The following is a 25,244-nucleotide window of genomic DNA, read 5'->3' on the forward strand; positions in this document are numbered from 1 at the left end:
AATCTTAATTGAAACTAGTATAAAAATGTGTTGTAATGTCTGGAATACATTGTGTCAGTTTTATTGTACATGACCCATTGGAGTCCCACTGGACCGGAACTGTAAGGGCAGATAATTGCTCTATAAAATGTGAATATTGGACTACACAACAAACTCTGGGTAACAGTTATCCATTTTCCTTGCCCTAAAGACCTCGCAGACTGAAGCTGCATACATGTAGAGTGATCAGCTAAATCATTAAATGTATTAGGACTACCTGCCATGCTCTTTCTCCAACACTAATGGGATTACATACTGTAGAGTGTCCAGCGGTGGTGGAGCACTCACATGCGAGTCTCTGTAGTGCAGAGAGATACTGGACACCTATTTCACCTTCTGCTGGGTGAATATCACTCACAGCCCACCATTTTCAGTAAGACTTTATATCCACATTATATTTTGTTTTAATCATGCAAAGGGGACTTATTTTGTGAGTGGTATAATGTAGCTTTCTGAATAATATGTGTTTACCTCAGCTAAAAGCTAAAACACGTGCCTGCAAATTAGCACACTGGTGTCTGCTCTGAGACTCTACTGTCACTTAAGTCTTTCCACAAGGTCGGTGAGCATGTAGAATAGCAGCAGGATTTGTTTTTAAACAATTTCCTCTGAGAAGCTCTATGCAGGAATCTGAGGCTTTTCTCATATAATGAGGTGATTTTTTTGGCCAAAACTATCATCACAGGAAATCCAGTGAAACACACTGGAACTTTATAGGACAGAGAGGAAAGGAGGGGGTAGAGTTTCTGCCAGTGGTTATTTCCAGATCTTGACATCAGCAGCTTTCGTGTTTTCTCCTGGCCATATGGATGTCTGATTATTGGATTAAAAGATTGGAATAGATTTCATTAATATGAAATGTGTATGCAACTTTTAAGTCTAGATTAAGTTTTTTTTTTCTCATTAAAAGTAAGATTTCTAAGCAATAAAAACAATGTATTACACCTGCGTTTGTAGATCTGCTAACAGAGCTGGATCTATGAACAGGTATTCCAGGTTCTTATTGCCACTAGGGAGCCAAGACAGAGGGGTAAGGAACATCAACAAAAATAATTAAAAAACATTATAATCCAATTTTAAACACTGAAACAATGTTTTAGCATATATTAATCTTTTTTAAAAAACATACACAATGTTACACTAGTGCCAGCATGCGATAAAACATATTTCTGATTTAGTGGAGATCATGCTTGTATGTTAGCTTACATACAGCATCATACAAATATGATAATAATTGTACATCTGCAGCTTTGGTGTGGGAATTTTATTTGTCTCTTTTTACTGTTTACGCAGCTGGGATTTACTTCAACAGGAGGGTCACTGCTATAAAGTAAACTTATGTTGGAATTAGTAGCAGAACCATAGGTAACGCTAAGTTACATAGTAGGATAACACAGTTTATTTTTGTCATTATGCTATCAATTATTGTAAATGTACATGTTGTTAGACACGTTCAGATTACTTTTATTGGTTCATCAGCTACACTGGGAATCATGGTCACATGAAAGGAAAATGTTAGCTTGCCAGTTTGTAACTGAGCTTATTATCAACAGACCTAAGTTACATGCTACAGCCAGTCAGACTGAAGATGATGTGGACTGTAATGTTAGTGGGATTATCACTTGTCGAGTAAATGTATAACTTCCTATTACCATTGTTTAAGCTGTCACCCCTGTCGAAGTGAAATCCTTTTTGTTGCTAAACAGTCGGTCAGTCAGTTAGCGGGCTTTTGGTGAGCAGGTATCAACTATATTGTAGCACACAACTGCTGTGGGTTTAGATATTTTATTTCATGGTAATCAGTCCAGCTATATGCCCAACAAAGGATGTCACAACAGTAAAACAAAGTATGATTAAATTATATGTAAAGTAATATTACTTCCCTCTTGTATGTTAATGGGGTAGACAAAATATTAGTAACGCTTTTCAAGGTAGTGCACTCCAGTACCCAATCGCCACCTACTACAACCTCAATAATGAACATAATGTAGCATTATCACCTTCTGACAATGTCAGTAAACAACAAACATGTATAAGCTTTGTTAAAGCAGAATTTATGGCAGAGCTGCTGTATTGGATGTCATTAGATTTCATAGTTGTTCCTAATAAATTGCTCTGTGAGTGTATATCTGCATAATTGTGCCAAGTTACTCAACGGCCCACATTATTATTATTATTATTATTATTATTATTATTATTATTATTATTATTATTTTGTAACATCAGCTGGAGAGCTTTCATTACTGGCATTCTACCTGAAGTACTTACTTTAAATTCCACCCAATAAGAAAACGCTGTTTTGGGGGCTATCAGGTCAGCTTGAACAGTGATGGCACTGAGAACACAATGGAGCATAGCACTGACTTAAGATCACAATTAATAATTTACAGACCTGCCACAAATGTTTCATGGCACATTTTCCTTTCATGAGAAGCTCACTTGTTCAACTGGCTGTTTAACCGGCAACATGAAAGCCCTGAAGTATTTGTCATACACACCACACAGGGGTCATGGACAGTACTGATCTCCTCTGATATGCATTTCCACTGCTGTCTTTAGTTTAGAGTTCAATTGAATACGACAGCATTTTCTGAATAGGTCAAAACCTTAAACATATTAGTTGATCAACACAAAACAACTCATCTTTATGGCAGAAAACATCATGTTATCACTTCGGGATGTCTGTTTTACAACACATCATCAAGTTCAGATTGATATTATTTGTTTGGTTCCTACTCACAGTCCCATTCTCAGGGCGTCACAGGGCCTGCATGATGAAACAGAAAATAAAAACAGTACCCCCTACGAGAATAACTTTCATTGAAGAAAAGCTCCCGTGAAAACCTCATCTACATTTATGTTAGTTTGTTCAGTCTATGTGTCACTGTGTTTGCCATGGAGCCATTTGATCAGTGATACCCCCACAGATAGATAAAGTGAAGGCCAAATCCTGCCCAACATTGATCTGACCAAACAATCCCTCCCCCATCCCGGGCTGTCCTGATGTCACCACCGTATTAGTGCACTATAGCCAGTAACAGTATTTTTATTTCTGTGACAGTTACAGTGTCCCATTATCACCATCTGTGCTTATACTGGTGAAGGGGCTTTACATTCATTTTGCATGATAACTTATACTTTATGAAGTCACTGAGCAGCCCGCTAACATTGTTCAAACACACTTCAGTTTATTCAATGTTGATTAACCCTTTCTCCGCCATTCTGCTTCTTGTATTCTGTTTTTGTTTTATCTATTTTATGCTATTTAGAGACTGAATGTGCCTCATTTCATGCCAATTGCATTTGGATTATCATTTGTGCAAATCACAGAATGGAGTTAAGTAATTTTACACTATTCTATGAATGTAATTCATTCAGTGTTGCTTCATGTGTGCATCTTTTCTCAGCTTTAGTTTAAAGTTCCCTTGGTACTTATCCTCTCTTTGTTTTTTTACCCTCCATCTCTCCTATTACCCCTCCTCTTTGCCCATTCCCTGTCTGCCACCCTCCTTCCCTGTTTCTCTCTCCCTGCCTCTTTTTTTCTCCCAGGGAAGTGATGCGCGCTGCAAGAGGTGTGTGCGTTTAGTGTGAGTGAGAGCCATCGGTGTGTGTGTGTGTGTGTGTGTGGAGAGAGAGAGAGAGACATAGACCGAGCCCCTAACACGGAGCATGCCTCTGCGTCCAGCAGCCGGCAAACATGAGCCACCCAGCCCTCCACGGCAGGACCAGCAGCAGCAGCAGCACACACACACACACTCACACAAACTCACACACCCTTACACACACGCAGCAAACGGCAGCCAGGGGGCCAGCACTGACAGCGGCAGCTCCCGGGAAGAGGACAGCAGTGTTCCCGTTCCTGTCAGTGTTCTGGCTTTCCGCCCCGGTGCAGAGCGGAGCCACAGTGCAAGAGCACCCATGGAGGAACCGACAGGCAACACTGTGGTCATCCGCATTGGAATCCCAGACCTACAACAGACGGTAAGAGCTCATTCTGTAGCCACTGCTGGAGAGAGGATAAAAGAGAGGGAAGCTGCCTCTCCCCCTTCCTCTCTGACTGAGCCCTCTCTACCTGTCTTCTGTCTGCTTTTTGTTTCTTTTTAAACATAATCTCTTTTACTTTCTTTACAAGCCTTCCTTCATCCCATTCCCCCTTTGTTCTCTTTTCCCTCTCTTTCTTTTTTTTTGGTATGCACACTTAGTGGCTGTATTTGCTTGCTGGCGTCTTGGGGTTCCACTCCCCCCGCCTTCTCCATTGATGTCTCGCTGATAAATCTACCTCTTCATTAACTGGACCTCAGCTGACTTTGACAACTGGCCACTTAGGGTGAGAGTGGTAGAGGGCGGGGAGAGGGGGAGCCAAAGAGAAAAGGCATCAGGAAAGAAAGAAGGCTATGAGAGGCATTGTAAATCCTCAAGAGGACATAAAGCAGAGATACAAGATAGTTATACCTGAACTGTGAAACTTTACCTCAACCCTTGTCTCCTCCCTGTTTTTTCTCTGTGCCCAGAAAGACTAAGAGATCTAATGCTACATTCCTCTTAATAAAATCGTTACCCTGCAGTTTCCCTGAAGATGTAGACTGTTTCTGTGTAGTATTGCAGCTACTGACAAAATGCAGATCCATTAGCCTGTAACATTGATCAATTCTTCCCTTTATTTCCAATTCTCAGTATACAGTGTGCATGCAACGTCTCTCTCTTCATGAAATGCATACTGAATCGTTTCTGTTTCTGCATCTGTTTTACTGCAGAAGGTGGAATGGTGCAAATGTCCAGTCCCTAAATAAGTTTATTTCATTATTAATTCATATTAATGAACATTTCGGCTCCACTAATTCATTGTAATTCATATGGATTCAGCGACTGTTATCCTGTAGTGCACAACGACGATTCTTTATTAATTATTTTGGCAGTGTTTATTTTAGCTTTATCTTTCTAACGAAGTACTTTAATGACACTATTCACATTAAGATGTGTTAAAATGATCTTGAATAGATGATGATTTCCTGGCACTGCACATAAACGCAGAGATGAAGAAACATTTTACCCCTCATTGGCTGTAGAATGAAATGAAGTGGGATCAATTCAACATGTATCCAACCCTGTGTATTCTCTCTCTGTCCATCTCTCCCTGTCTCCTCTCAGTAGCACACATAAAGGATGTCAGAGAGATACCATGTGACAATTTCTATGTAAGAACAAAGCATTAAGCTTTTTTATTGATGTGCCTCTGTGTCATCAGTTCCCCACTCACCTCTGCTGTGCTCCCACATCTCCACTGGAGACACCTGTAATGGTATAGCAAAATGCTGATTAAACCTTTACAGCCTATCACTGCATTCTCGTGCTCAGGTGCTCCATCGGCTTTCTATAGGTGGCTTAGTTTGAGGGTCCTTTTAATTCTTTCTCCAGACACTGATGGCAAAGCCGAGAGGCTGTTTTTGTGTTTGTTATTGTTGATTACCTCATTGTTGTTGGCTACTTGGCTGAAATAACCCATTGTATTTTAGCAGGCTCTGGCACTGTATGCCAGAAATAAAGACAGGAAATAAAAGGAGAGCAGTTGAAAAGAAAGCAGAGAATTCCCCAAAGGTGCTGCAGAATCGCCATCTGTGAACAAAAACGTTTTCTGTTGAGATCAAACACTTGCACACGCACAGACACACACACACACACACACACACACACACACACACACACACACACACACACACACACACACACACACATTCAAGTATGTATCATATAGACTTAGAGTTGATTCGTTATTTAAATTGATATTTTTTTCCCGCAAGATTGAAACATATTTTTAGGATATCATGTGCAAGACAGTTAAGCAAGAATAATAAAAGACCTGCCACCACCTGGAAGACTCATGCATCGTTATGCATAAAAGATTATCAGAGATTGACAGATGTTTCAACTAAGTAGAGCATGGGCATCTAGTTTAATGATCAGTTCCAGCACAGACAGAAAGGTCCATTCACTAATTCATCTGCTACAGCTGTTTGTGTTTCTTGACAAAATGTTTGCCTTATATCTGCAGACAGCTAGCCAACTAGTCTCAGCTATCCGGCAGGTAGGGGCTTAGGACGAATCCAAATGCTCAGACTTCAATACATTTGCAGACTTGCAGACTTAGTGGGCATGTTCCCAAGAAGTCTGAAAGTGCTGAAGGCTCTCCAAATCCTCAATGTATCAAGTCCAAAATGGGCCTCAAGATGACTTTCTCTGGATTTACAGTGTGTGGGCTTGGGGTGCAGACTCTGCAGCTATATGGATGTGACTATGTAAAAGAAAATAATAATAATTACTATTCTTTTTTATCTAAAAATTTGAAGGAAAATTGATTATAACATATACCATATTTCTGTTCACATAGTATATGAACAGCAATCCAGATGTGTAGAGCATTTTGAGGAACTTTTGAACAGACTAGTCCCACAGAACTCAGTGGATATCTCACAGGCTGACAGTGATCTGCCTATCAATTGCCGTTCCATCAGAGTGGAAGGAGGGCTACCTTATCAAACACCCGAAGAAAGATTACCTTAGTTCCTGTTCTAACTACAGGGAGTTTCTGAGACACTATGGAGTGCTGGAGAAGATTATCAGGAACTCTTATGAAAGGATGAACTGCAGGGTGGTTCATAGCCAGCAACTCACCAAAGCCTACCAAGTGTGGACAGGAGTGAAACAAGGATGCTTGTTGTCACATTTGTTGTTTCTTGTTGGTCATTGTTAGTATGAATTTTCTGCTGACTACATTCCAGCGGCTCCATCACGTCTGGAGGCTGTCTGACAAACATGTCAAAGAATGACCAGAATAACTTTTACGACCTTACCAAGAATATCCTATTCTACCCAAGATGGGCATTGTACTATATTTGAGCAACTGTGTCGAAGGTATAAGTAGTGGTATTCTGTAGACAATCCGTGTCAGTGTCTTGATGCAAGTGGACGTGAACCGAGCTCGTATTAAACATGCATTAAGCTGAACTCCTGATCTGACAGTCTATCAGTCATAGACTGGGTCATGAAGACATCTATAGCTCAGAAGAGGAACAGCATCCAGTAGACACTCTGGACACAGTTGGATGATCTTGACTTTGCCAATAACCAAGCCCTTCTTTCCGTCACCCAGCAACAGATGTAGGAGAAGACCAACTTGGCTGTGGGGAACTCAGCATGCCTTGACCTCAATATATGGGAAGAGCAAGGTCCTCAAGGTTAACACATCCAATATTACCCCCATCATGCTGGAAGGTGAGCACTAGAAGAAGTGGAGAGCCTCAACCTTGGCAGAACTGTTGACAAACTGGTGCCGATGTAAAAGCCTGGATTGGTAAGGCAAGGATAGCTTTCCATCAGCAAAACAATGTATGGGGATCCTCAGATGTGACCATAAACACCAAGATCAAGATCTTTAATATCATTGTGAAGCTTGTTTTGCTGTGTGGAGCAGAGACCTGAAGAACAAATGTTGCCACCATGAAAAGAATCCAGATACCAGATACTAACACCTGCCTCAGATGAATCCTACAAATTTGTTTGCCAGATATTATCAGCAACCAGGAACTGTGGCAGTGAACAAGTAACAGATTGCAGAGGAACAAATCCTCTGAAAAGGATGGACATGGATTGGTTACACTTTTCACAAGACTACATCCAGCACCATAAAACATGCCCTCTTTTGAAATCCACAAGGGGAAAGGAAAAGAGGCAGACCAAGAAACACCTGGCGCTGTGACCTGGAGGCAGATGTAAAGAGAACTGGCAACACATGGGGACAGCTGGAGAAATTGGCCCAAGACTGGGATGCCTGGAGAGCCTTTGTTGGCGTTCTGTGTCCAAAATGGGGCCACAGGCTGTAAGTAATTAGCATATTTACTTTTGATGAAAATGCCCTTCTTCATTTTTGTTTGATATTATGAATATTATTCATTCATCCTAAAGGCTTAGTCATTTGAATTTGTTATTATAATCTGTTTAAGTAGATATAGGTTGCTTTTTGTCCATCTACAACATGAGGATCAGTTTAAGATTTAATATGAATATATTATTTGTAGTATTTAGCAGTTTAACTGGAATATTTTACTGAGCATTCTGATGAGATTTTTGAAGCTACTGTGTAATGCAGCAGACCCTGCACATATAATGCATTACTTATCAATATCAAAATCATTGAGAACCACTCAGAAAAACACTTGAAATAAGTTACAGCATCTGTTATTTCAATTAATCTCCATGGAAACACTCAAGGTCTTAAGTCCCATATACTGTATATTGCCTTTTGTGCCTTCACAGCCAGACAGACAGACTTCATGTGATGATGATGTCATGGTATGTACATATGACAAAAGTCTGTGAGGCCTCAGTCTGCAAGTCCAGAGAGTATATTTGGATTCAGCCAAACTGAACAATGTAACCGCACACTGTTCAGTCGACTCCAAGTGTGTTAGCTCACGTAACCAGGCATGAAAAACACAAACCCTGTGAGGAGAGTCATTTGTGACCATTAAATTCACTACAGGATAGCCAAAACCCTGGAGTTATGCCAGTCCTGCTGCAGCAGGTGCACACATATTGGAACCATTCACCTCACTGTTTACAGGACTGTTGTGACTCAATACAGCTATTACCTATACCATCTATAGTACTTTATGACAAGTAATCTTTCTGTGCATGTTTCAGCAACTTGATTTCCAGCATTTAGCAATTCTACACATTGTACAAAAATAAAAATGTCAATCAAATGAATTCAGTATATCACCCAACCCTACTTGCATGCACACTAACACACACAAACATGCACACATGCACATAACTCCTAATCCCATTGCAAAGGGACTTTCCTTAATGTGCTCATGCACTGTAAAGACACTCATTAGATCACTAGTTTAACTTTCAGAGTACATGGACAAAGAGGCAAAACCAGATACAGCGTTACATACAGTAGTGTAGTGAAAGTCGGAAAGACAAACAGGAAGACAGCCTAAAAGTCTGACAGATAAACAAAGTAGCAGATGACAGACGGCCAGTTTCTGACAGTTTGACTCTTTTATGGAACAGTCAGAAGTGACTTGTGTGTACTCTGAGGGAGCAGGAGATTACACTAGAATAGTCTGCCTGAAGTAGGATTACACTTCTCCTGCTGTGTTTCAAGCCTGGATCAGGAGAATGAAGCCCCATGCAAAGATCCCACCAGGCACCACTTTTTTTCCAGCATGGGAGAGGGGAGAAGCAAGGCCTCATGTAGGGTAAAGCCAAAGTCTAAAATGCCTTTATCCTCACGCCTCCCTTTTCAATGCATTGCTTCTTACGTCAAAAAGTGTTTTTACAGCTAATTAGTCTCAAGTATTGATATTGTATGGTTGTTGGTGTTTTTTTGGTGTTTTTTTGTATATCTTTGGTCTGATGAGTAAGGTGTTTTCTTATTAGAGATTTCAGATTACAATTTGAAGAAGGTATCGAACATCACATCTCTATGTTAAATGCATTTATTAGCTTTTGGTGGTGATGAAGTCAAATAAACAGTGGTGTTGGACTTCTTTGGAAAGTTTTGACCCTGACTGAAGTAGTCCTGTGATTGAGCGCATCTGAAATTCATTTTGGGATCTCATAATGGGAATGGCATGCAACTTTGTGATAAGCCAAGACCATTATTACATAAAAATGTTGCCCTCTCTTCTGTCCAACTTAAACTAAGTAAGTGCTTTGTCTTGGCAGTTGGTGGACAGTTGCATCAGCAGTCGATACCACCATTTGTTTAGTACGACTTGGGTAGATTATTTGCAAAGATTGTGCTTTTTTCACATTTTGGATTATGCATATGATTTGTCATTCATCATATCCATCTCCACCAAAGTTCTATTTCTATGATTGGAGTAAAAAGAGACAGTTACCAATACTGCTAATGGGTGCCATTCATTTCTCAACAGAGGAGAGGAAACACTGACATAAATAGTCTGCCCCACTACTGTCTACCTGCTTTCATCCATATAAGAGTAAGAATAAGAGTGTGATGTAGGTTATGCTACAAAATGAAAAAGCCCTTACAAAATGAAAAAATACCCACCTGGGCCAATATGTGTCCTCTGCATGTCTAGAGACCTCAGAGCTTCAGGGTTCTGTGCAGTATGTGTATTGTTTGGAGACCATTTGTTTGTTTTTTCTGGTGAATGTCTAACAGGATCTATCCTCCTCAGCTACCTTTTTTGTGTTTTTCATTGGGAGAAACCAAAATAAAAAGCTTGTAGGGCCTAGCCCTTACTATGCAAATGTCTCACATACTTGGTTGCATACAGTAAATGTTGTCCCTGCTACTTCTATGTACTGAACTCTGTCAGTGGCATGTTTTCACTGTCAACAACCATGGGTTTGCTTATTGTGATTAAACTTTGCTTGTGTTGACCTGGTGCTAAGTGTCTGCTTGGTAGGATTTGCCACCTCGTCTGTCTGCCCATGTTCCCATGTAGGGAATTGGATTTCCAAGGCACCCCTGCTACCCTATCTGCAAACATTCTCCCTGTGTGTTGCTGATTTGAGATTTTTTTTTCTTAGCTGTTTATTTTCAGGAGCCATTTTCTTGACATATTCGTGGATGCTTCATATTTCATTCAGGACACTGCCCTTGATGATTACTAAGCCTTTCTCTCTAGCTGGCATACAGTCTGTGTGTGATGTAGCTTGGATGAAATTCTATGTGCATTATGACAACTTTCCAAGAGTGATAGAAAATATGTTTTTAATGTTATTGATGTTCAAACGATTATTATATAACCATCTAGCCAATAAGCCTTTCATAGAGTGAGAGTGTGAGAAAGCTTGCAAGGAGAAACTTAATTAAAACTTAATTTAATCCTTATCCTCATCAAAAAATACCTCAGGAGCAGCAAAGCTGCAACAATAACACTGAGCCAATTGCTATAGCTTTACGTTTTGCAGGCTCTCTCCTTCCAACACACAAACAGACCATCATTGATTTGGAGACAGAGCTGGTTTTAGAAGTGATTTTTAAGCTAAAACTAAACCAGACATAGATATTAGGTTAGTTTTTTTATGTAATCTAGGATGACACTAAAGTCCTCTCTTTACCAACTCAATATCTAATGACAGACACAGCTTGTATGATGGCTTTGAATCTTGTTCTGTCCACTAAACTAACAGCTGAATACATGTCATACTTACGATGATATTTGGATGGCTTGTGGAACCCTCAGTTTCTTGTAGCTGTCTTTTTCTCCAAAACCTGCCATAATAGTAATAATAATACAACTTTATTTTTATAACACATTTCATAAAAGAAACCCAATGTTATAGGAATGCTAAAAACATGTGCAGGATTGTTACTGTAGAATGTTTGAGTTAATAGTATGGGTCATTAATCACATGGTTATGAGATGTTTAAAGAAGACATTTCTATTGAATTACGGTTGGGTCTTTTATAACATAGCGTTTAAACTTTGATGAGAATGAATGTATTTAGAAAATTAGATTGAACACAGCTAAGAAAATGTCGTGGACTGATAAAATACATACATTAGAAAAGTCAAAACCTCACTTGCAGTGGTGGCAGTGTCTTCAGGCAGATATAACTTTTTTATAACAGCCTCATTAGTTTACCAGCCATCCATCCAGTGCTTTGTAGTGAAGATTAAGTCAGGCTCCAGTTGTGCTCATCTTCATGTGGCAGGCAGGGGCGTATGTTTGGTTTTAACTTTGGTAGGGACACTTTTTGTGAGATGGCCAAAATAATTGTGTATGTGTACTTGCTCTCTATCACTCTTTTCTCTTTCATAGGCAAATGTGCGCACACACATACACACATAGAGAGACTGACTCTGAAAATGTTGACTTTACCGAATATGCATTTGCTGATTTGCCTAAAACCTGACTTGTTTTTGTTTTATTTTATTGATGGAATACTTATCTATAAATCTGAGACTAAAATTGATATTTAAAAATAACTCATCATAGACTGTCCATACTCAAATATATGCCCATGGTGGCAGGTGTTATATTTTTTCCTTCTGTGATGGTTGACTGGTTCCTGCTTTGGGAGATTGTACTGTTTGCTTTCAGATGTGTTACCCACTGAGCATCAGTGGTGTGATGATTGTTTCTCCCATCTGCTTTTCCAGTGCTGCTCAGTTTCAGCTCTTGGTGGGTCTGCTGTTGCTGCATTACTGCACTGCAGCTGGTATTGCTTCTTATGAGATCAGAGCATGTGTCTTTTTGGCCTTTGCTTCTCGGTTATGTCTCCTTACTGTGGCTGGCTAGCACTCTGAGCCTTTGTTTAGCAGTCTCCGGCCATTTACACATTTCACTGTATTTTATCAGTAGCTGGGACTTGGTCTTCATTGTTAAACTTTTAAGTTTTCCAAGAAGGAATCTGGTTATACCTTGCATTTCTGATCTTGTTGGCTGACAAATTGTTTCCAGGTATGGTGGTTTTGGGAACTGTAACATCTCCTTACTTCTCATCATTTTCATCAGCTGTATTTCATGCTTGAATATTGAGTCACTATTTGTTTGATGTGTTAGTTGATACTAGTCTTCCCATCCATACTTACTATGTATGCCTATAAACAACCTATCTAAAGTTACTGTATATGTTTACTGTATTTCCAATCATAGTGCTTTTTGTCTTGTAGCATTCCAGCTTCCTATATCAAACTGTTCTGGTTCTCTAAAATCTGATATGAATCTGCATGTATGTACCTTTATACAAACTCATTTATACATACTCATACATTTATGGGTGTGTATTTTTCTATTACTCTTTTCTTCTACCATTTTGCTTAATTACATTTAATACATTTCATCATATCACTTGCCTTTTTTGACATGTGCTGTGCGTCATCTCTCTCTTTGGCTTATCTTTTCATCAATACATCATATCTTTCTCCCTGTTTCTAACTTGAGTCTTACACCATACTGTGGTTTGACAGTTCCTCCAAATACACTCGCACACACATAGATTGACATATGCAATGTTGTATCAGTGATTGGTGGGTATCTCTCTGGAAAACCTCTCACGTCGCTGTGTTGCTATTTTTAGCTTCATTCACACTGGCAGAAGGGGCAGAGGACGTGGCTAGCATATTCCCACCTCCATCTCCCCTAAACAGTGCAACCTGCTCAAGAGAGCAAGAGGGAGAGATGGGGAGAGATTTGACCCAGTGTAGCACCCTGTCCCCATATTCTCATCTCACTCCCCATTCATCCCTCTTCCTTCTGAGCTACCCAGTCCATCTGTCCACCTGTTCCTGCCCAAAGATAGATAAAGCAGAAAGAACCAATAGGAACAAAACAAGATAGTTTTCTTGCACACATGAGAGCAAAGTGAGCAAAGCAAGAATGTGTTTTGAGATCAGTCAGTGAGAACACAGATGTTCCAGCCTCAATACGACCCAATACTGACTTTGATACCCATTTGTAAAGCCCTTGCTTTATTAAACCCTAACTTGCAAACTGGAACAGGCTTGTTTGTTAATTTTATGCAGATATTAAATGTCTTATATTAAAAGAAAAAACACAACAAAACGCTGATTGTGTTGTAGCAAGAGAATTAATTTTGTTATAAGGACAGTGTGTATGGATAGTAATAAATTAAATAATAAACCAATTAATGCTCACTAGGGGATAGCCAGTTCTCATTATCTCTATGATTGGTTTATTGATCTGCTCACCTTTTGGGTTAACTCTATTTTAAAGCTTCTATTATTTTCCTTTCCCTCTCTTTCATTCTCGCCTCTCCATTGCTTTTCGGTCTTTGTTTTCCTCCATCTCTTTCTTCCTGAGTCTAGTCTGGGTGAAGCCTGGGAATTGACAGATACATTAATATTAGTCCAATCAGACTGAGCTTTTGTTACAGGACTGGTCTACATATCTATTCTGTTTGTGTAGGGAGAGCACTCTCCATTGTAATATTATATCTATAGTTTGAAAGGAGAGGACACAAGATTTTAATATGGCGTGTATGTGATTTCCTTTCTTAAGCAATGGACGGCTGATGCGGCATCCACCAAGAGATTAAATCATCTCATTGAGTAGTATTTTATGAGACTTCTGCTGTCTGTCTATGCAGTTGAGCTGAAATTGCATGTACAGTGGCAAGCTTTTTCGAAGAGCCTTTGAACACAATTCTGGCAGTCAATATGGCAATACTCTACCCTCTACCTTTCTGCCAGTGGGAAAATGAGACCCCATGGCAATTCACACACTTCCAATAAGCTGCAGTACCATAGTTATCTGCTGCATTCTCTTTAACAGCAGGGGAGATCAGCTTCTACTGTTATATCTGTGGTGAAATGATCTCTTAGCAGTAGCTCAAGAGTATACTAAAAAGGTAAAATGTCTTGTTTTTCATTCCTGCTGTCTTATTGTGATCCCTTTTTACCATGTTAAATGAAAGAAATAATTAAAATGTTGTTCCTTTTGTTGCAGCAAAAAGCCAAAAGCAAGTTTTGCACAAAATGTAATTTAACCTGTTTGTATTATCTTGGTTTTAAATATGGTGATCTACATTTATGATGCTCAGACTTGGGAGGACGGTTCTCATTTCTTTAGATAGGTCCTTATAATTACAAAGGTGCTGGAACTTTGTCCTCTATTATAATAAACAACAAAACTAGCAGGTCTTTGTGGGCGGATCTGTGCTCACAACATTTGTTAGTGCCACAGTGGTGCGCTTTTACACACTGCGCTTCAACATCTGCTGCGGGTCAGTTTGGTCTGTAAATACTGAAACATCACAGCAACTAGTGTCTAATATACTTCTGATCAACACCTTGAATCAGCACCCACCTCTGAATTCCCCTGGTTTTTCTTTTTATTTCTCCGTACAACGGACAGCTCTAACATTTCATCAATAATTAGCTGCAGACACAGCTGGAGCACGCAGCGCGTGCTGGACACCGCTGTTTACAGGACGTTATTATTCTCAGTGTGGACGGACCTTAACAGTCCAATCTTTGTTTCATCAGACCAGAACATATTGTTTCTCACAGTCTGAGCACCAGCATTTGGGCACCTTTAATGTTGCAGGCATTTTTTGTACCCTTTCCCAGATCTGTGCCTTGACACAATGTTGTCTCTGTGGCAGAGGCAGTTCCTTCGACCTTATGGCTTGGTTTTTTGCTCTGATATGCAATGTCAGCTGTGAGATCTTACACAGACAGGTGTAGAAACATCTCACAGATGATCAAGAGAAATGCGAAGCACCTATGTCCTATGTCAAATATGTGATATTTAAGTTTTTCCTTTTTAATAAGCTTGGAGGGGTCAATTATAGATCTTGTTGGCATATTCAGTCTCGCCTGTCAATGTAATGGAGATGAGGACTTTAATCGATATTTGTTGTGTTTGCTAGTGTGTGTCTATGTGTGATTGTGTGTTAATACATGCATAAACAGACATGGTATACGTATATATTTAGTCAGGTCATGTCATGCTTGTGTCTCACTGTATGCTCACATTTACACTTGGGAGTGTGCACCACAATTGTGTCATATGCTTCTTCCAGATTGTAGCTTCTGTAGCAAGTTCAGCATTTTCCTTATGACTCCAACTCACAAGTTAGTCAATCTTGAATTAAATCTCGAGAAGCAGCACAAAAATGGCTTGTCACTCACAATCTCACGCCTTATTCCTCCACTCCATCTAGACTGTACTCTTGTGTCTCCTCTTGTCACGTTGTTTGTAGTCAGCTTATTCTTGAAAAGAATGTTGTGGATGCAGCAAGGAGTATGCACTGTGCGTGTGTGTGTGTGTGTGTGTGTGTGTGTGTGTGTGTGTGTGTGTGTGTGTGTGTGTGTGTGTGTGTGTGTGTGTGTGTAACAGTAAAGCACACCTGTGCAGGATATGTGTGTATTTGTCATGACTATGTGCTGCATGGATAAACACGTCACTGTAATAATGTGTGTTTGTGTGTGATGCAATGATATGAATTCAAATGTTCACTGCAAACTTCAAAAATCCAACAGAGGCCTGGCAGTTTTACACTTACTATTAAGTTTATTCAGTATAGCACCTTTCCCAGAGCAAGGTCACAAAGAGCTACACAAGCGTAAAATTCAGGTACAAATATAGCTAAAACTAATGCAGTCTATTACAGCAACCTTGAAATGAACGACTTTCATGAAGGTTATAATGTTGAATTTTTATTGCAAGAGGTGCTGATTCACCTTTAAGATCATTCTGAAGCCAGTAGTTTGTAGTACTGTTGAACAGTATTATGAGATACTGAAAGGTTTCAAATATTTGGTCTGACCTATTGATGTTGACCAAATATGAAGGTAGCACTTATTGGAGGTTGTATGTATGTATGTATGTATGTATGTATGTATGTATGTATGTATGTATGTATGTATGTATGTATGTATGTATGTATGTATGTATGAATGTATGAATAAATGAATAAATGAATGAATGAATGAGTTTTAGCCAGGTGTAGCCTACCTAATAAACTTGCAAGTGAGTGTACATAAGAGTATAATTCCTGGTAAACTGAATGCTGTGCACAATGTTCAATTTGACATTATGCCCAATAGCTTTAAAGTGTCACCTGTTGGTATATACTGTATATAGGTTTAATAATTATTTAGTTATTTAGTGTTGCTGAGATATCTTTCTATCTTTATCACTGTCTCTACTTCAATATATTATTTTAAAGAGACTGACTAGATCCAGCAGAAATTCTTTGGAAAGAGTACCCAGACAGCATTTGATGGATAGATAACCAGGATGACAAAGTAGGACATCGCTACAGTGACAGTCCTTATACAGTATGTGGGAAAGGTTAGGTGGGCAGTGATCTGAAAAAAGAAGGTGGCAGGTGACGTCTCAGTATTGTCACATGGGTTCAGACATGACTCCAGCAGTAACACTTGAGAAAACAATCAGACCCATAACACAAAAGAGTCTACAATTGAGCTCAGAAGGAAGAGGGATGAATGGGGAGTGAGATGAGAATATGGGGACAGGGTGCTACACTGGGTCAAATCTCTCCCCATCTCTCCCTCTTGCTCTCTTGAGCAGGTTGCACTTGAGAAAGAAAAATCTTAATTTGAATCAATGAGATGTCATGCAATAATAACATACATCCTGAGTGTCGATCCATATAGGAATAAACATGAAAACAGAGTAAAGAACATACATTTAACAAAAAATAATTGTGTAGATAAATACACATAATATATTATCAGTGTTACCCAGTTGTAAAATCTTTATCAACAGCTGAAAACAGCATTTTTATGCAGCCGATTTATTTTATTTCCTCTGCCCTCTTATCATTTAGTGTGTTTGTTTTGGAGATATTGCTTGTAAATGATTAATACGCTTAACTTAGAAAATGGAAAGTGTGATCAAATAATACATTTGCATTTGGAAGTGGAAGTGGGCATCATCAATCAACTGAAGGGTTATTATTACACAAATGGGCAGATATGCTGAGGAGCATTTAAATAGTGGCTGAAGAAATGTATATCCTTAAAAATCTTCAACCAGTGAGCTGTACTGGCCAGTTTGAAAATTTCAAGAAGTTTCCTTGGCAACCAGCTAGGGTGCACTGCTCCTTGACACACTTAGAATAACTGGCTGATGATATGTAAATTTAAGGAAACAGAAGCTTAAGTGAAAAGAAAAAGGCTGAGAGGCAGGATAAATCTGCCCTGTGACACAAACACGTTTCCCTCTTTAAAATCTCTGTGGAAAGCATATTTCAAGTTACCAGTGTGTTTGCTGACTGCAGAGAGCCTCCATCTGACGTGACTGATAAGATGCAGGATAGCCTTCTGTGTTGTGCTGCTGTGGTCCTACAAGGGAGGCTGCAGAGAAATGTAGTGCAGGTTTAAAATGCACAGTGTGTAAGAGAGGCCGAGACAGAAAGAAAGTTTGGCTTAGACACTGCTGCAGAATATCTTTGTAGCAACACCTGTTTTTGCAGTCAGTACTGTGTGTTTGTGTATGTGTGCTGTACAGTATGTGTACATTTTGATAACCATGGATGTGTTTTGCCATTCTTCATAGTGTTACCATAAGTGCCTCAAGTGTTCTCTAATTTCCATGTAGGGATTAAAAGCATAAGCTCATCAGTGTTGTTTCCATACCTGAACCCTTTTGTTTCCATCTGTAGTTTTGATTCTGTGTGTAACAAGTGAACAGATATTATTAGTTATTATAACACCACATTCCCACTTAAAGATCTGCCAGACCCAGACATTCACAGGAGTTCAGAAAGCAAAGTTTTAGCAGACTTTAGCGGTCATCTGCTGCTTGTGAGTGAGAGTTTGTAGTGCAAACCAGGGCAAATGCTGGATGTGAAGTGTTTGCCAGTGGCTACTGACCGGAGGTAACAGCCTTGTAGCTCTTTACAGATTCAGGTCCAGGGTTCTCTGCAGATGAAACACAAGCTTCCTCTCAGTCTCAGCAATTGAAGCTGCTCAATTTGAAGCAGTTAGAACTACACATCTATAATCTCTCCCTCTCTCACACTTTTACCAATACACTTTCTCTGTTTCTCTTCCTGCCTGTCTTGACTCTACAGTACTCCTCTCTCACTTACTGTTTGTCTCTATCTCTCTACAACAATTCTTAAACTGCAATTATCCCCTCTCCAATGAAAGCAGAGAAAACAATAGATTTTATCTCTTTGTGTATTGGAATCTTTACCATGATAACATCGTTGTACTGTCGATATTTAAAGTTGGCTTGAATAAAATATTGTAAATTGCACTCTTTAACTAGGTTTGACGTGATAAATATGTCCTCTCTTGGCTGGTGTGATGGTGTAACTCGTCAGATGTACTAATGGCAAACTGTTCAGACTTGGGACTAATCTGCTCCATAATTATATGCTAAGTTGCCTATAGATAAAGAACATTGAGCGTTGCAGCTCTTACAACATTCAAATACACTTCTTAGTCATGATAATGAATTTTCTCCTAAGTGACCGTCTCAGGTGTAAGCCGGCTATGACATAACACCAAGGTACACATGGGCGTCATTTTCTCACATTATTTGGTAAAATTGCTATAATTTACTTTGTTTCTCTAGGCCATCATTTATTTGTTAGTTGTTTGGCTCTGTCTTGTAAGGTAAGATCAGTATTAAACCCTAGGATTTGTGCTGTACTGCTTCTATAGTACTTGGCAAAGATTACCCCCACACACACATCAGCTTTCTGCTCTACTTTCCTTAACATGCCACTTCAACACAAATTAAACTCAGCTGTTCGTATCAAATGGACAGCATGAATCACGCACCATTGTCCATAATTAAGGAAAGTCCGGCCTCAGCATTTTCTGTGTGAATAGAGTGTATAGTGTGTGATCAAATGGCATCTTTCAAGGTGTCTGAATCTTGATGGTAGCCTATTAATCCAAGCTAATTGAATCAATGCTGTTTTTCCCTCCTTGTCTCAGGACGTAGGATGGTAATAGTTCAGATGCAAAGTCCTGGGTGGTGTTATCATTGTATGCTATGGGATTTGGAAATGGACTAGCCAGTCCACTGTGTGTGGACCCAGAGTTGGTTTCCTATAGATTAGATTATAGATTCCTTAAGATTAAAGAGAGAGGCTTGATCATGGTGTTTAGTTGATAATACCCCATATCAAACAGATTCTGAGTTATCAGTTGAAAGTGAGCTCAGCTGCAGTATGTGATTACCAAAAGGGGTCAGACTGTGCCATTCTGAAACAAATGTATGTGGATACTGACTATGATAGACACAAATGAGGACATTGTGTGTTTATATTAGTTTGTGAGTAGCCAGATGTGTCCTGATGACACGCTCGCTTGTAACAGCAATCTTCATGGTTGACTTGCTGCATGCAGTCATTAGAGGATGAGAAAAGGATGGCTGGTGGTGTTTTTAACATTAAAGGTTTCTAAACATATTTCACTTATATATGAAGAATGATTATACTTAGACATTTTGTTTAAAATTGAGGGGTTAGTTTCTACATGCTGCATCAAATGATCATTTAAGTTTAAAGCTACTGTTGCTGAATAAAACACCCTATATTAGGTTTTTAAAAATGTTTGTCACATAACAATCATAAGACCATGAAAACATATAAGTGTTAAGAAACGGACATATTGTATGTGGTACTAGACACTTAAGAAAGCAATGCCTAACAAAAAATAGCTCTTGCCTTTTCAGCACTTGAAAATTTAGCAACAATCCCTGGCTCAGCTCTTTAGCATACAGCTAACCAGGCTTAACAGAGAGGAGAGGACCTGTGAAAGATATTGGCATACCACACTTTGGTGACTGTGTCTGCACTCACACACCAGTGAACATCTAACAAACTTGGGTTTGGAGTGGTGTAACTTTTAATTACATCGCCCCAGTCTGTAACTGACTCCCATTCCCCTTTTTAATTTGTCACTCAATGTAAAGAACTGAGTTTATGAGACAGTTATTGTTCATGAGTATAACCTTAAGCTGTAGGCATCACATGACCAAAGTATTGCAGTCATCTTTACGGCCCTAGTATCAGGTTTGTCCATTCTGGGCTACTGTGGGTAGTTGTTGGTGCAACAAGACTCTGTGGTAGAGGCTCCCGCTCCTTATTTAGACATAAAGGACTCATTCTAAGGTAACAGAAACACAACAATTCTTACTTTCACTTTATTATTCACTAATTACAACACATTTATGAATATTCTATTACATTTTTGCCAGTAGATTCCCCTAAATTTTACACACTGGCCCTTTAACTGTGCCATAAAATAAGAAGGGTGGAAAGATGGAACAGTATTAGTTTATATGCCCGTTGCTGAGTCTATTCCTACAGTATCACCAGAAGAAGAAACATATGCACCTGTTATCACCCTGGACTCCATCCAAACAGAAGGAAACTCATAGAGCAGAGAGCCAGAGGAGGATACAAGGAGAGAACGTTTATTTAACCTTTCTGTCAAATAAACCCAAACCTGTTAGCAAAACTAGCAATATGTATTATCCCCTTAAGGCACTGGTTAGGACACTTAGCTCTCTCCTCATTCAGTAAGAGGCTCAGCACTGTTAATTAGTGTATATGTCATCTGGGCAACGACAGCCAGAGGTCTTGGGAGATGGAGACAGGGCTGTGTGAGAGTCATTACACTCCATCATCTCAGCATTCCTCTCTTCTTCTTTCACTTCACTTCACCACTACGCTTCACTCTCCTTTCTCTTCTCTGTCGATGCATCACTACTTGCTAAAAGGCATCAAGGCATCGACAATGCCCTGTCTCTTTCTATTGTGACTGGATGCCATCTGTGTCTTTGGAGATACTATAGTCATGTCTTGCTCCATGCATCATCCTTGCTTGCATAATCATGAACAAACACACACAAACAATACATCTTAATTAGTAAGGCACTTTTGGGCCGTGTTTTGAATTGAGTTGTGGAATGATGTAATGTGTGTTTGTGTGTGTGTTTCTTTCCACTTAGTCGATCTGTTTGCACTTACTTGAACTTGTGTTCACACTGGCTTGTATTTTTTTATTATCATTTCAGAGAAAATCATTCAACCCATTTTGTTTAATATGTATGGCACATAGATATTACAAATCAGAATATAGCATGCTATCAAGATAGGACTTGTTAACCCTTTGAACCTTTTGATGCAATTTACATCAATTAGTCAATTCTGAACACATATATAGTACCAGTCAAAAGTTTGGACACACTTTCTCATTCAAGTGAATGGAAAGATGTCTCCAAACTTTTGACTGTTACTGTACATGATACATATTTTGTTATATTCAGTGTAAGTTATATTTTTCAGGTCTATGAATATATCCCATTTCCCCAAAAATAGTGTCTCCAACTTCAGGTCTAGCCAATAAACTTTACTTCATGCCTTTATCCACCTAAGCATTGTGGGAACTGTAGTTCCAAATTTTTGAACTAGTTTATTATGAAACAAAAAATAACAATAGGAATGACCATTAATTAACAGTCCATTAATACAGTCTTTTTTTAGCTTGCAAGACATTCGTTTGACATTAAAGGCTCAGAATGTCCTATCATCACTTTGCTCTAATATTCCCGTAACACAGACACTCTCCGCTGTCTATCCATATACAAAAACTCTACTATTGTAAATTGGCACAACAATAATAAACAACTTACATACAAAACAATGGCATCCCTGTGTTGCCAAGACATATATTGACTGAAAGCCTGTGAATAGGGATTGAAAATAGGAATTGATTGCTTATACAAATCACAAAAAGCAAAATGTTGCCACACCAGTGACTTCAGGGAAGCAGGAGGATTATCCAGTTCTCCAGCAGTGACCATGGTGTCACCTAACGCTGTGTTGTCTTTAAAATGTTGTTTGATGATTTTCGATTTAGAATCAAAATCACGATACCCCTACTAGATATAAAGTCAACTGGGTAGGTAGGACAGAATTGCCTCCTTTCTTATGCATTAGTTTTTTTATTCAAATCACATATTTTAAAGTGCAGTATTCTTCTTTAAACAGACTGTACAGTTGCAAGAATTATTGCTTTTTTGATTTTAAGTGGCATAAAGAAACTAATACTTTTAATGTAGTTAGCTTTACCTTCCGAATACCCAATGATCGATGTCTTGCTTTAGGCGTCCAATACATTGATTAACTGAAACCACATAGCTCTCTCTCTCCTCCTCCCTCACACATCCTCTGTTCATTGTCCCTCCATGCTCCACGAGTGTGATCTGCTGTTTGTCTCTCATCTCCCCCTTCAAGCCTGTATTCTTCTGTCCAATCATCTTTCACTTATGTCTCTAATTTAAACAGACAAAAGATCAAGGCTTGGTCTTTGATGAAAGAGTGTGATGATGAGAGAGACACTGAAGAGAAAAAATGTCATACCCCTGAGAGTCTGATCTCAAGCAGTGTGTGAATGAGTTTGACATGCAGGTACTTTAATAAACACACACGGCCAGAGAAGCTGAACACATAGACAAAAGGGAGAGCAACACATAAACTTTGACAAAAGAAAGTGATTCAGCATTCCTCGTGAAAATCTGCCGTGGTGGGGTGGCCTGCTGAAGTGTCGTGACCAGCCACATCTCTGCAGTTTAGTAAAGCACCTCACAGCACTCTCTCTCTCTCCACTTCTTATTTTTTCCATCTCTCTTCCATTATCATTTTAGTGCTACAGGAGTGTTGCCAAGGCTGTGTTGTTCTTACACTTTCACTATGTAGAACTGAAGGTTATTCAACAAAGTACAAAGCAGTGATGCATACATGGCCCATTATATTGAACCTGTTCATGGTATGTATGCTCACATACTATAAAATGATAAACGAATAATACCAGTTCTTGTAATAATATGGTACACGTGCAACATCATCTCAAAATTGAGCTTATTGTTATTGTACATCAATTGTCTCTTTCTCTTGGCATTGCTGTGATACTGTTATGCCTTCTAAACACAGATCAGGGCTTTACAGTAGTAGAATGTAGTTACACATGGTTGAATATTGAATGCCAGAGCAGATGATCACTCACCGGCCTCTGCAGTGAGGGTTTACCCTGTTTGACACACATGCACGTGTATTTACTCACTGGCACTTAATGTGTTTTCAGGCAGCAAGCTGCTATCACTGTATCTGTCAGCAAGCAGTGCTTTGTAGTTTGGCAGCATGGTGAAACTCTGCTGTTGCTGCTACCATTTGCCTATGATTCTACTAATGACACGTACCATCTATATGCAACAGATTCATGATATCCATCTATCATCACTTAATATAATGAAGTGGGGTGTAGTTGTGAATGGAGGGAATATTTTAAAATAAAGTTTAGCTAATTGTGGCCCAGACCAGATAATCAAACTTCAACAATTGTTTTTGAATAAATTGACTTGTTTGATCACTGCTGGTGAAAAAGTATGCACAGTAATTCAGGGAACTCAGACACCAGTACAATTAGCTCCTGCTTTATTTTCCTTGGTGTGTTTTGCAGTGGTTGCTGTGGTCACTTGGTGATCCAAAGCAGTCAGCTAAAAATGTTCAACCACGGCCAAACTTCAGCAGGAGCAGCTGCTGTATAGTTGACGCCAAGATTTACGAGGTGTCTGTCAAGATTATAATTCAGGGGTAGAGTCATGGTGTATCCCACTTTTTTCAACAGGTGTCACAAACAGTAGCATTCAATTAATAATGTAAAGAATTCATTTTTAAACACACTATGGTATGACAATGACGAAGTTAACACAACATCGAATTGTTGTTTTAGTGGCATTCCCAAAGAAATAATCATGTTAACATTCACATATCAAGATTTGACTAAATATGTGTGAGAGATACTGTGAAGTGAAAAACTACCAATAGATTCCATCCATGACAAAGGCAATATGCAATATGTTGTGTGATAATAGAAAAACCTCCCCAAATTTCCTAAAATCTAGGAGAGAGGTAATTTATTTTCTGTAAAGATTTATATTGCCTACTACCTAATACTAATGCAAAGGTTGTAATTGTGCCATCAAAACCTATCCCTGTGATCAACAGACATATACTCAGTGACTGCACAATAGCCTACTCTTGGTGGGAAAGTCATTTTTCACAATCTTTCTCTCTCTGTCTCTCTCTGATTCAGTCACTTCATTTGTTTGTCTGCTGCACTTACTCTCTCTCTTTCGTGCTATGAATGTTGGATCCAGTCTGGCTGGCTCTGCATTGCAGTTCAAAGGGGGGGACTAGAGAGAAGGGAAGATTCATTCATAGCATTTATTTAGATCTCTGGGACACTTTGAGAGAAGACCCTTGTGTTCACTAACACAGAGGAACAGCAAATCAGTAAAAGACCTGTCCATTAATTCAAAGTGGGTGTGGAGCACAGCAGCAAAATAAAAGGAAGAGAGGACACAGAGACAAAGGAAAGCAAGATTAAAACCTGTTGTTAAAAAGATCAGTTTAATTACCTGCAGCAGGTCAGCTGAACACAGTGTCTCTTCTTATTAACAACACCCTCCACAATAACAATCACTGCTAAACCCTTAAACTCCATTGATTGATGAACAAGGCATTCTACTGCTAGTCAAATATAATATGCAAAATATAAAGGTATTGACTTGTGTCAAATAAAGAAATAAGGTGAGAAGTGACAGTCTGAAAACTATAGCTCAGCTGCTGTAAAGGCTTTTCTGAATTTCCAAAACATTCTTCAACAACAACAGTGGTACAGTTCACATGTGGAAGCCAA

At 39.2% G+C, this 25,244-nt stretch overlaps 1 protein-coding gene across 8 annotated transcripts in view; it reads left to right on the forward strand.

The window, feature by feature from the left end:
* shank3a (SH3 and multiple ankyrin repeat domains 3a) overlaps positions 1-25,244 on the forward strand; it is a 222,227-nt gene that overhangs the window by 53,099 nt on the left and 143,884 nt on the right. For 6 of the 8 annotated variants that reach the window (XR_009925325.1, XR_009925326.1, XR_009925324.1 and 3 more), the window contains exon 2: positions 3,589-4,020. The exons of 1 other annotated variant lie outside the window; for it this stretch is intronic. Coding sequence is in view for 4 of the 7 variants with exons in the window: in XM_062421366.1 (XP_062277350.1) it covers positions 3,709-4,020 (312 nt within the window). In the remaining 3 variants the exon portion in view is untranslated. The remainder of the gene's footprint in view (positions 1-3,588; positions 4,021-25,244) is intronic. One more of the 8 variants, XM_062421367.1, reaches the window with a different exon arrangement.

Source organism: Scomber scombrus, chromosome 6 (genome assembly GCF_963691925.1).
Source record: "Scomber scombrus chromosome 6, fScoSco1.1, whole genome shotgun sequence".
Classification (NCBI taxonomy): Eukaryota; Metazoa; Chordata; class Actinopteri; order Scombriformes; family Scombridae; genus Scomber; species Scomber scombrus.